The sequence below is a fragment of the Delphinus delphis genome, chromosome 17 (assembly GCF_949987515.2).
Source record: "Delphinus delphis chromosome 17, mDelDel1.2, whole genome shotgun sequence".
Classification (NCBI taxonomy): domain Eukaryota; kingdom Metazoa; phylum Chordata; class Mammalia; order Artiodactyla; family Delphinidae; genus Delphinus; species Delphinus delphis.
In genome coordinates this window covers 64,521,145-64,533,354 of record NC_082699.1, presented here as the reverse complement: position 1 = coordinate 64,533,354, position 12,210 = coordinate 64,521,145, and the positions used below count along the sequence as shown (strand labels likewise).

The 12,210-nt window shown below is 42.4% G+C and overlaps 1 protein-coding gene across 4 annotated transcripts in view; it reads left to right on the top strand.

The window, feature by feature from the left end:
- The first annotated feature begins 593 nt into the window (after nucleotides 1–593).
- DERL1 (derlin 1) overlaps nucleotides 594–12,210 on the top strand; it is a 113,513-nt gene continuing 101,896 nt past the window's right edge. Inside the window, exons 1-2 of one of the 4 annotated variants that reach the window (XM_059995138.1) lie at nucleotides 594–1,224; nucleotides 10,934–11,045. In XM_059995138.1, coding sequence (XP_059851121.1) covers nucleotides 1,072–1,224; nucleotides 10,934–11,045 — 265 coding nt within the window. In that variant the 5' untranslated portion in view covers nucleotides 594–1,071. The remainder of the gene's footprint in view (nucleotides 1,225–10,933; nucleotides 11,046–12,210) is intronic. The other 3 variants (XM_059995139.1, XM_059995141.1, XM_059995140.1) reach the window with 3 other exon arrangements.

Genomic DNA, 12,210 nt, shown 5'->3' with positions numbered 1-12,210 from the left:
TAACTATTTAGGGCCAGTATCCTGTTTTTCTCCGCCCTGAATTCTCCTCAGGGCACACCATCTGGGTGGCTGCAGTGGCTAAGGGCCTGATGGCAGGCAACATTCCCTGTTTACTGGAATAGAAGTCAACATTCTTTGTTTACTGAAATGGCAGGCAACATTTTGTGTGTTAGAGTGGCTGTTTTCTCTGTGTGGAAAACTCTCCAGATCTGTGTGTGTGTGTGTGTGTGTGTTTGTGTGTGTGTGTGTGTGTGTATGTGTGTGTGCTCAGCTCAAAAATCACCTCCTCCAGCTTCTCCCTGACCTTTCTCATCGAAAGCGGCCATCTCTCCCCACACTTCTGCACTCCCACTCCCTCACTCTATCCCCACTATCCTAACTTATCTTCCTTATTTTTCTTACCACTCTCTTGAAATTATCTTATTCAATTATTTGTTCATTACCTCCCTACCTTTGTATGGAAGCTCCAGGAGAGAAGGTACCACAACAGCTCTGATAGCTGCAGCACCTCCAGAGTCTAAAACCCTATCTCGCACTTACTAAGCCCTCAATAAACATTTGTGGAAAGGATGGACAATTGAGGGGCTACATTGTACTTTATTTTCCTCCTTCCCCTTTAAACACCCTCCAAGTGGAGCCACCTGGGCTATAAATCCGGCAGGAACTGGGTAGAGGGCGTTCAGCCTTGCTATTGGCTGGAGTATCTGTCGTTGCTCCTGGCAACCACTGTTCCCCACCAGTCGTGAGGTCGGCCCCTCCTGGACCCGTCCCTCGCCCTCCCGCCTTCGAACCACCGAGCTTCTGCCCAGTGGTAAAAACGGTGCTCGCCCTTTAAGCGGCGGGACTTCTGGTTAACGTCGTCGTCGGCCGCCGGAAGGGGAAGTTTCGCTGCCGAATTCTCCCTCGCTCGTCCGAATTCGGTGGCGCCACGTCTGACGGTCTCCGCGTTCTGCAACAGGGCTGGGGCGGCTTCCGCCTCGACACTTCCCACTCGCCCAGCGGACCGTGTCGTGAGGGGGCCGGGACAGGAGTCGGGCGGCTTTGCACATCCCGGCCACCGAAGAGGCGAAGATGTCGGACATCGGGGACTGGTTCAGGAGCATCCCGGCCATCACGCGCTATTGGTTCGCCGCCACCGTCGCGGTGCCCTTAGTCGGCAAACTCGGTCTCATCAGCCCGGCCTATTTCTTCCTCTGGCCCGAAGCCTTCCTCTATCGCTTCCAGGTACTGACTGGCGACTGGGGAAGTGGAGACTACAGGCCCCAGGTGGCCCCGCAGCGGCGGAGCGTAGACCGGCTGGTTACGGACGCGCGGTGCCTGGTGGGACTTGTAGTGCGGTGGCTCCAGCGGTTTAGGGCGAGGTCCTGTGGCCAGGGGGTAGGGTGGAGGCCAAGGGGTTTGAGCGTGGGCCTGGGTAGCTGGAGACGTGGAGGGAGACCACACGGTTTGGCCCGGTGGGAAAGGATTGATTTTGTCCTTCATTAAAATTGTGTTCCTCGCCCTCTGTACTCAGAGAAGGCGGCAGTGGGAAGGTAAGTCTGATAGTTGTCAATCTATTGGACGCCAGTGAGTAGCAACCTGGGGCCACCTGGAGCAGCTGCCCTCTGACCTCCTTCTGCCACCCAAGTGGATGGCATGTGGACGTCGCCTTGCTCAACTACCAGCTGAGTTCTTTTTATGTTAATGGAGTTTCTTCCCAGTAGGAGTGATTTGAAGCCCGAGGTGCAAAGAGGGAGTTTATTTGTGTGCATCCCAGATCCTGATCTAGTATCTGGCAGGTGGTAGTTGTATTTATGAAGGAGTGAGTAAAGAGTAAATTGCTCCTGAAATGGAAGTCTTTATTTTTTGAAGCATGAAGGAAACAGCCCAGAGTAACATTCCTGGCAAGAGAATATTAGTTTTCTGGAAGTTATCTTTATTCACTGGATTCTGTGATTTAAATCTTTAATCAGTGGCAGGTCGGATACTAAGATCTGACATTAATTTCGACACGTTGTTTGGACTGTGGGTAACACACTCTTGTCTTCTCTCTCCTCACTGGCTGTTTCTTAGTTTTCTTTGCTGGTTCCCCATCTTCCTGATCCTTAAATATTGTGATGTACCCCAGGACCTCTTTTCCATATTCTCCCTAGCTGTGGGTGATCTCATGTAGCTTCATGGCTTTATATAATTTCTACAAACTGAAGATTCTCAAATACAAATATACATATTTTCAGTCCAGATCTATCTCACTTCCAGACTTGTATACTTGAAATTACCACTTAGATGACTAATAGACATCTCAGACGTAATGTGTCCAAAACAATACCCTTTTCCCTAGAAGTAAATAGCAATTCCATTATTACAGGAGCTCACCCTAAAAGTCATGGACTCATCCTTGACTTCTTATCTCACATCCCACAGTCTGTTAGCAAATTCTGTTTATTTTAGACAGATGTCCAGAATGCAATCCCTTTTCATTCTCTACTGCAAGCCATTATCATAGCAGCCTTGTTCCTTTCAATCTTTTCTCTAGACAGCTAGAGTGACCCTTTTAAAACATAAATCACATCCTGGCAGCCTTCTAACCAGAACCTTTTAATGTCTTCTCAACTGGATGAGTAAAGCTCAAGTCCTTTCAGTGGCCTGCAAGGCCCCTACTGCCTCTCTGACCTCATCTCCTACCGCTTTCCACCTTGTATATTAGGCTCCACAGTGGAATCCTTTCTGTTTCTTCAGCACCTAACTCCATCCCTGCTCAGGCCCTTAGCACATGTTATTTCTCTGCTTGAGGACGATAACTGTGGTTTATCTCATTACCTCCTTCAAGTCTGCCCAAATGCCACCTTATTGGCAAGGCCTTATTTGATTGCCCTATGTAAAATAGTACCTCTCCTTCACTCTGTCTCCCTTATCCTTAATTTTTCTTGGTTACATATCACCCCTTGATGTTTGTTAGCCTGCTTCCCTTCAGAGAATAAAGCTACGTGAGAGCCACTTGTCTGTTTACCACTGTCTTTGTTACCTAGATTAGTGTTTGGCATATAGCAGGTGCTTATATATGGGTTGAATGCGTGGAAATAATTGGGTACTTGCCAGTGCTGGGCACTAGGGGTACAATAGTGAATAGTACAGAAAAAGTCCCAGCTCACATGAAGAAAATAAGAGAGGGGTGTGTGACGGAGAGTGACTTTGATGAAGTGTTCCAGAAAGGCCTCAGAGAAGGTATTTGAACTGAAATCTGAATGACGAGGAGCCAGCTTTGGGAAGATCTGGCTCTGGGGACAATCTTCCAAGAAGAAGGAGTAATAAGGGAAAGGCTTAGAAGCAGGAATTAGAAACAGAAAGAAGACTGGATAGTTAGTACAGAGTCAGCTGTAGGGATGAGGATTGGTAGTTGAGGACAGAGAGATAGCCAGGGGTGAGTGCAATAAAGTGAAAGAGGAAAGGTAGGCTGGGGCTAGACTGTGTAGGGCTTTGTGGTTTGAACTTTAATTTGAAGGCACTAGAAAGGCTTCAGAGCCTTTTGAACAAAGGACTGAAAAATTGCCTTGGCTACTCTGTGGGATGGACTTGGTATGTGAATGGGGGAAAGGGTGGGCTAGGTAACAGGATCAGAGAGGTGAGTCAAGTTAGAGGGCAAGAGAGATGGTGGTTTGGACCAGAGTGGCTGTGAAGATAGAAGTGGATAGATTTGGGAGTTGGAGTGGACTACACTGCAGCTTAATGGATGTGAAGGGGCAGGACTTGAAGATGTCACTGTTTTCACAGGAGCAATGGAGTGCCTGGTGCAGCTCTTTTCTGAGATTGGGAATGTTTAGGGAGGCTTAGGTTTGGGGGTGGAGGAAGGTATCAATAAAGAGTTATATTTTGACCATATTAAGTCCAGAGAGGCTTTTTAGGCATCCAGGTGGAGAAGTTAAGGAGGCAGTTGAGTATTAGAATATGATCTGGGTGTGCAGCCAGAATGGCAGACTCTTTTCTATTTGCTTTGGTAAAATATTTGTTGCAGTGAATGTTGTGCACTTTGTGCCCTGTGGCATGTTAGGTAATGCGGCGCCTGAGGAGCAGTGGTCATAAATGATTGTAAATCATCAATGGTCGTCAATGAGAAGGACCTGGTCAAAACTGGCTCTTTGGCCCTACTTGCAAAATCTTGCTTGTTTCTGTAGTCAGCTTAGTAAAAGTAAGTCTTTCTAATAGCCTACATGTGTATAATATTAAAAGTGGTGAACTGATTAGAAAGGTCATCTTTCATGTCACACCTTCCATAATGTTCCCATCTTCCTTGCATTGCTTCTTGTGGGCTTGTTATCCTGAAACGGGGGAGAAGCTGCTGGTAGAAGGCAGGGCTTGTTTTCCTGAAACGGGGGAGAAGCTGCTGGTAGAAGGCAGGACAGTGTGCTCACTGCCCGGGTGTGGAGAGACCAGTATCTATACTTTCTTTCTGCTACTCTGACTCCTACTCTTTCTGGACAGGTTTAGCTTTCAGAAGCTGGAAGAACTCATTTGCAAATGAAGCAGTTAAAGGAAAAACTGCATCTGAGAGGCTGATGGGTGAGGACACACAGCCTGTGGTGTGCTTTCTGCTAGAGGCTCCTCTTTTCCTTAAAAGCTGCATCTTTGGACAACTTGGAAGTGATCAATTTAGAATTGTGGATTCATGCTGGAAGTGACAAAAGTTACTTTTCCTCCTTATCTGTGGGTTTCCTCTGAGTAGCTTGTTGGTTTGGAACTCTAAAGTTTAAAATGTTATTTCCTTAGTTTGGGTAAGTGGAAAGGCGTAGGTGTATGTTAAGATTCACTCCACTATTGCCTAAAGTTCCTCATCTCTTACATTTAAGACTCATTGATCAGATAGTACACAGTGATGAAATGCCTCCATATTGGTCCCTGATTAACGAGAAGAGAGGCTGCACTTTGCTGCTGCCCTCGTGGTTTCTGAGATTACGTCTCCCAGGGCTGCCCACACGGGAGATTTCGTTTCTTTGGACAAAATAACATCACTGCCTTACATCTGTGTTGGGCTTCTCCATGTGATACCTCACTTAACCCCCATAAACATCCCGAGGTCCGCGTTACCCCAGTTGATAGACAGCTGCAGTTTCAGTTTCTATTTTGGTGAGTTCAAGATAGTTCTAAGCGCTCTTGTTTCACTCTTTTGCATCCTGTCTACCCAAACACATAGTTAAGTGTTTAACGAAACATTCTTGAGGGTGATTTCTTTCAAACCAGTCGTAGCAAATTATTGTTCCTTTTCTATTAGAGTAGAAAGACTGTGGGATTTCAGGTAGTTGAGTCGTGGTCTCCAGGCCTGGCTTAGCCCCCTTGCAAGCTGTAAGCCCTCAGGCAAGCTGTTTATCCTTTCTGAGCCTCAGTTTCCCCACCTAAAAGTGGGGAGAATTTAATACCATATTAACTCTGTTCTAAGAGTTAACTGTGTTGTAACTCCATTGGTTATAAGATGCTCCTTTAATTTAATACAATTTTTTGGAAGGGGAGGAGAGTACAGATTACATTAAATGAATATATTGACGGTAAGGCACGTCCGAATTTCAGGAACACGAAAATGAGTATCTTCAAATTGAGGAGAAATGTTACCCACTTCATGCCTCTATTATATAAAAACATAAAGAATGTAAGGTGCCTAGTAAATAATCTGGTAGATAATCTATTAAAAAAATAGTGCCTATTTTTACTTATTAGTCAATAATAATTCCTGCCATTGCTGCCTTCTCTCCTTGGGCAGTAATATTCTAATTTTAATTTGTAATTGAAATTAAAACGTAACTGCTGGATTATTATCCTTCTTTTTGTCCCACTAAAGGCGTCCTGACTGGAAATGGGAAGATATGTACTCTCAATTTCTCTGATTTGTTTCCGGGAACAAAAAGAAATAGCACCAACCGAGTCTGTGACCAGGCCTGGTGCTGATATTTATTTGCCAAGCTTTTGCTCATGTTCTCACATTTAGCCTGATGACAGCAGCCCTAGCAGGCTCATCTGAGTGTGTTGGGAAAGAGAGTCATATAGCCCCGTAACTGGAAGGGGAATGAACTTGGTCTGTGGGCTGAGCATAGAAGTAGCCTCAGGGTTTGGATTTAGAACTTTATGGCAAGTGTTCTGGTATGTACAGCTTTAAAATCTTTCCTTTGCAATCCTGTCCACATAAGACAGTTCTGCTGTGGTCTGTAGCTAAGGGTGAGCTCATAGCTTCATTTCTAAACTTTTTGTTGAGTTGCAGTATTCAAGCAGGAAAGTGTATGTATTATATATTTATAGCTTGTTGAATTTTCAAAAATTGAACATCAGTATATAACCAGCCACCAGATCAAGACACAGCCAGCATCCCCCAAAACCTCCCTGCTGCTCCCTTCTGGTCACTACCCACTGCAAGGGTAACTACTGTCTTGACTTTTAATACCATAGATGGTTTTTGCCAGTTTTCTTACTGTTCTATAAATGAAATTATACAATATGTATTTTTTTGTGTCTAGCCTGTTTTCAACAGTTTGAGAGTCACCCACATTGTTGCATGTGGTTATAGATTGCTCATCCTTATATTGTTCCCTTGTGTGAACAGACCACCATTTATTTACCCTTTCTGCTGGTAACGGGCTTTTTGGGTAGTTCTAGTTTTGGCTAGAATGAGTAGTGCTGCTGTGAACATTCTGGAACACGTCTTGGTGAACATAGGTATGCATACGTACCTAGGAGTAGAATTGATGGCTCCTAATAGCTGGTTTAACGTCCTCAGTTGAGACTGAGTGCCTTTCATTTGATTTTCTTGCCTGTCTAGTGTCCCCCCAGCCCCACCCCCGGCTCCTCTCCCCCACACCGCCACCTCCTGCCAAAAAAAAAAAAAAGAGAGAGAAAAGCCAGAGTTTGCTAACATCAGCGTTTGGCACATGGGTTCTCTTCATTCTTACTTGCTTGATGACCCAGGCAGACTTTCTTTAACTCCAAATCAACCAGTCTGTATTGTTGCAGAAAAATCTTTGTTTTTGATAGTTAAAAAAACCTGCCCTAGACTCTGGGTGGCGTTTGTAATGATTTCAGTAGCACATTGTTTGGGAGATTTTTGTTGAAGGATGGTTGAACTAAACACTCAACAGAAGTTGTCGGACTAGCAGCTGACGACGAGCAGTGTCTGATGTTTCTTTGAAGGCCTCTACGCCGGGGAGCACGTGGGCTTCTTGCTCTTGCTCAGTGAGGAACTCTGGGAGGGTTACCTCAACTCTAATGAGGGCCCAGCTTTCCTCGTGAAAAGGTGGGTGATTATGCTTCCGGCCTTGGGATTGCTGTGGGGTTAAAGTGAGATGCTTGCCTGCAAGTCCCAGGCTCTTTGCACTGCCCCTGGCTGCTTCTTACGGGTCAGTGCAGGCTTTCTAGGCTCGAAAGTTGCCTTCACCACTCCCAGCCCTGAAAATAAAGCCATTTCCTTATCGTAACTATCTACATATCAGAGGAGAGGAGGGGATTTAGTTGGTTACCTACAAGGGAGATTTCAGAAATATATTACACTGTGTCCCTCTGAAGAGATGAGCTATCTCCTGGTGTTTTCAGATTATAATTTTAAAGTGATGTAAAAATAATACTAAGTCCCTTAGATCAGTGAGAGCAAGTGTACCTCAAGGGTAAGCATAATGAACTGGGAAAAGAAGTGTGCGGTATTTTGACAGACACTGATTTCCAAAGCACAGGTGCACACAGTGGCTAAAAATAGCATCATGGCATCAAGTGTTAGTGAAAAATGTAGTCAGAAAACCCCTGAGGTTTCTTTTCCAAAATCAGGCCTGGAGTAACTGAGAGGAATCCGGGGGGAGTTTAAAATGTGAATTTGTAAAAACCAGGTCAGCCCGTGTCTCCTAAAAGATTGTAATAATTGTATGCCCACACAAATTTTTTTTTACAAAGCACCTTCTTAATCTGCTTTCTTAATTCCAACCTTTTACAAAATCTGTGAGATGAGGAAGGCGGGAGTCAAAGGACAGATGTTACTGGGTAGATGACTATGCAAACTCACAGGTCCAGACTCTTCCAAGGCCCCGAGCCAAGGCCACAGCTTGCTTGCTTCTGGTCTTTTACCCCCAATGCTTTTTCTTAAAGCGGGGAGAGTGAATTTGTGAGCTTACGCTCTGTTCATTTCAGGATTATACAAGTAGTATAGTGGTACCAGAAGTTTTTACTGATTTTAATTATATCTCATAGTAATGATGTCACTTGTGAGAGGCATTGTAGAAATAGGGGCTTATTAGTACTATAAACTCTGGAGTCAGGCTGTCTGGGACAAAATTCTAGCTCAGCCACTTACTGGCTATTATTTGGCCTTTTCTCATTCTGCTTCCTCATCTATACAATCTACCCCCTGAGTTAGGACATGTAAATGAGCATAATAGTACACTATTTTTTTTTTTTAAACCATTAACCAAAATGGAGCAAGTATTAGTATACCACTCCTCTTTTACAAATGGAAATTGAGACTCAGGACTGCTGACTTGTAAGCCCCTACTGAAGTCTCTGTCTTCTCAAATCCTTTCTGGTGCTCTTTCCATCAGACTCAACTGTTTCTGAGATAAAATTGTGAATAAACCAAAATGAATTTTAACCTATTTTGTTTTACTGGTTTAGTTCAAGGTTGTTGGAAGTGACTTTTGGGATATGTGAAGTGCATTCTCCTCCACAGGGAGTTAAGCTCTGAGGGTTACAGTTCTGTACTTGGAGAACCTGACTTGTCAGCTGTGCCTGGCCAGCCCCACAGCTAATGCCCTCCATTCTAGCCACACCCAAATCGTGAGCAATACCCATTCATTATTGTGCTCTTGCAGTTCTTTGGGACTTTGTACTCATTTTTCCAAGACCACAAGTTCCCCTTCCTGTCCCTACTCTGCTTCTTTGGACAGACTCCCCATTATCGAGACCTCCTTGATGTAGGGACCGTATCTTTCACACTCATGCGATAAGACACAGCTCTCAAGACAAAAGCCAGCATTATGTTGGCATTTCCAAGTCTGGGAAGGCCATCTTCTTCAACCTCTATAACTTAACATGATTCTGGAGGTGTTAGCCAGTAAATTAGGCAAGAAGAAGATACAAAATTTTATTTACAGATAGAGTTGTATACTTGGAAAGTGCAAGAGGCTGAGTTTTCAAATATCATAAACAATTAGATAATTCAGCTTTGGTGGTTGAGTATAAAAAAGATAGAAATCGAAAGCTCAATAGGAAGGTATGAAAGACTTTCTGGCTGGAAACTGTCTTTATCACAGTGAAATAAGAAAGGTGTTGGTTCTCGTTCATTTAGAAAAGTAATATGGAGACTAGCCAAGAAGATTGTGACATATGTGGAAGAAAAACAGGAGGGGGATTATTTAATTTTATAACTTTGCCAGGTAAGAAAATACATTATAAAACTAGAAATTAAAATAGCTTGGTATTGGTATTGGCATTCGATTCCAAACAGAATAGTCTAGAAGTAGACTTTCCTATAAAAGGGAATCAATATATGATGAAAGTAGTTTTTCAAATCATTGGAGAGAAGATGGGTCACTCTGTAAATAGTATTGGGAAAACTAGTGACCGTCTAGAAAAATAAGTTGACTCTCTTTCTCACTTCTTACATAAACCACAGTACAACTGGGAGCACTGTTGTATTCTTGGAGGGGAGAAGTACTTGTAAACGTGATACATGATGGATACATCTGCCTATATAAAAATTAAACTTTTACATTTCATTTTATATGGCAAAAATACCACAAAAGCATAAGACTAATGACAGACCAGAAAATAATTGCAACAATGAGAAAGGGCAATTTCCATAATGTGTAAAGAAATGCAAATTGAGTAGAAAAATGAAGAAAGAAAATGCTAAAGCTTTAGAAACATGATTGGTGACTGAAATACACTAAATGTTGAAGCTGTGGAGAGAAGACAGACATTAATCTCCATTTTAGGAGGAAGTATAAATTGGTTAAACATTTTTGTAGGCAGTTGGCAATATCTGCTGAAATTAAATGCAAATGTTTGATCTAGCAGGTTGACTTACAGGAATTTATCCTATATGTACATGAGTAAAGAGGATATTCATTGTAGCATTGTAATAGTTTCAGTGAAGTTTGGACATCCACACAGAAGGACTATTATGAAGCCTATAAAAATATTTTTTCAAGGGAGTGAAACAAGGTATAGAACAGTGTAAGGTAAGTTAGGGTGAAAAGGGAGGAATAATAGTAATAGAAATGATTGTTTCTCGAAAGAAGTACAGTAAATGGATCCGTTCTCGCTGGAAAAGGAGCTGGGAGACTGAGGGTCAGGAGGGAGGCTTACTTCTCACTGTAGACCTTCTGTAGTTTTTTGGGGGGAAGGGAATATTTTTAAGTTATGTATCCATATTGCCTAAATAGCACATTGATTTGAATGGAAAGTTCCTGTTTTACTTCTATCTTTTGAATATGACATTATTTTGACAAGGTTTGTCATCCCAGTGTATTCTTTTCCTAAATAGAGATAATTACTATACTGTTGGAAATTATCTTTATAAATCTTTTTTCTTTTTCTTTTTTTTTCCCACTGTAGCTGATTTACAATGTTTCAGGTGTTACAGCAAAGTGATTCAGTTATACTGTAATTCGTTTTTGATAGGCATAACTATAAGCCTGATCCCAGTAAAGATTAACCATATATGTCTTTAGTATTGATTTTTTTCAACTTGTTTAGAAATATTTCTTGTTTATTTTATGATGCCATCTCATTCCATTGACTTGCACATTGAAGTCATTGTAGCTAATATGAACTTTTCTTCAGTTTTCTTGAATTATATTGGTGATGTCCATTTGGTAGCTCTCATCACTGAGGAGAATGCTTTTCAAGGGTTAATTTTGTTTAGTTAAAAGAAAAAAAAAAAAACCACCCAGCTTAGAGAAACTAACAGCCGTGTTTATTTTGATCTGGACAGATTTGGAGGCCGATTACTGCCACCTTTTATTTCCCTGTGGGTCCAGGAACTGGATTTCTTTATTTGGTCAATTTGTATTTCTTATATCAGTACTCTACACGACTCGAAACAGGTATGTTATCTGTGGTTGTTTTAAGTATTGTTTCTGTCTAATTTACTAATCCATGTATTTACTTACTGGAGGAATTTTGAGGGCAGATGGCGTATATAAAGAAACGACATAATGCTGTAAATGCGCAGTAAGTAGTGACTGTGCCAGGAGTCTACAGGCGCTTAGAGTATTCGTGTTTTAATCCTCACAGCGTCATCATGAGATGTAAGCAGCAGTGTCACCACTTTATAGGTGACAAAAATACAAGAGCAGAGGTTTACACATCTTGTCCATCTCCTGTGTGTGCCTCTTACTTCATGTGACGTCTCCCTCATTTGTCACACAGCAGTCCCTGTTTTTTACAGCACAGTTGGGCTGAAGTGTATATATCTCCTAAATTGGGGTTGAAAAACACTACTTTATGCAAGTAAAAGCCTAGACTTGGTCTCTGTAATTGAAACATGCAAGTTTAAAAAAAATTTTTTTTTAATAAATAAATTTATTTATTTAGTTTTGTTTGCGTTGGGTCTTTGTTGCTGCGCGTGGGCTTTCTCTAGTTGCGGTGAGCGGGGGCTACTCTTTGTTGAGGTGTGTGTGCGTCTCATTGTGGCGGCTTCTCTTGTTGCGGAGCATGGGCTCTAGGTGCGCGGGCCTCAGTAGTTGTGGCACACAGGCTCAGTAGTTGTGTCTCGTGGGCTCTAGAGCACAGGCTCAGTGGTTGTGGTGCACAGGCTTAGTTGCTCTGTGGCATGTGGGGTCTTCCTGGACGAGGGATCGAACCTGTGTCCCCTGCATTAGCAGGCGGATTCTTAACCACTGCGCCACCAGGGGAGTCCCTCTTTTTTTTTTTTTTTTTAATTATTATTCATTGTGTTAGAGCATTTATACTCAATATGAAGCACTCAAGTTTTAAAAAATATATAGCCAGGATTTTAATAGCATGGTAGTTTTTCAGATATGACTACCTATATGGATAAGCTATAAAACTCTTTTCTTAAAACTTTCCTACTGAATTGTTATTTATTTTCTACAATACCTTATATGCTTTTCTGAGTTACTTATACTGAGAAGCAATAACTCGATAGACTGCTGTGTCAAAATATAATTTGGCAAAGCCTAAATGATTTTGAAAATGTGGTCTGACTTCAGAGACTAGAAACCTGATGGCTGTTAGCTCAGGTTAGAA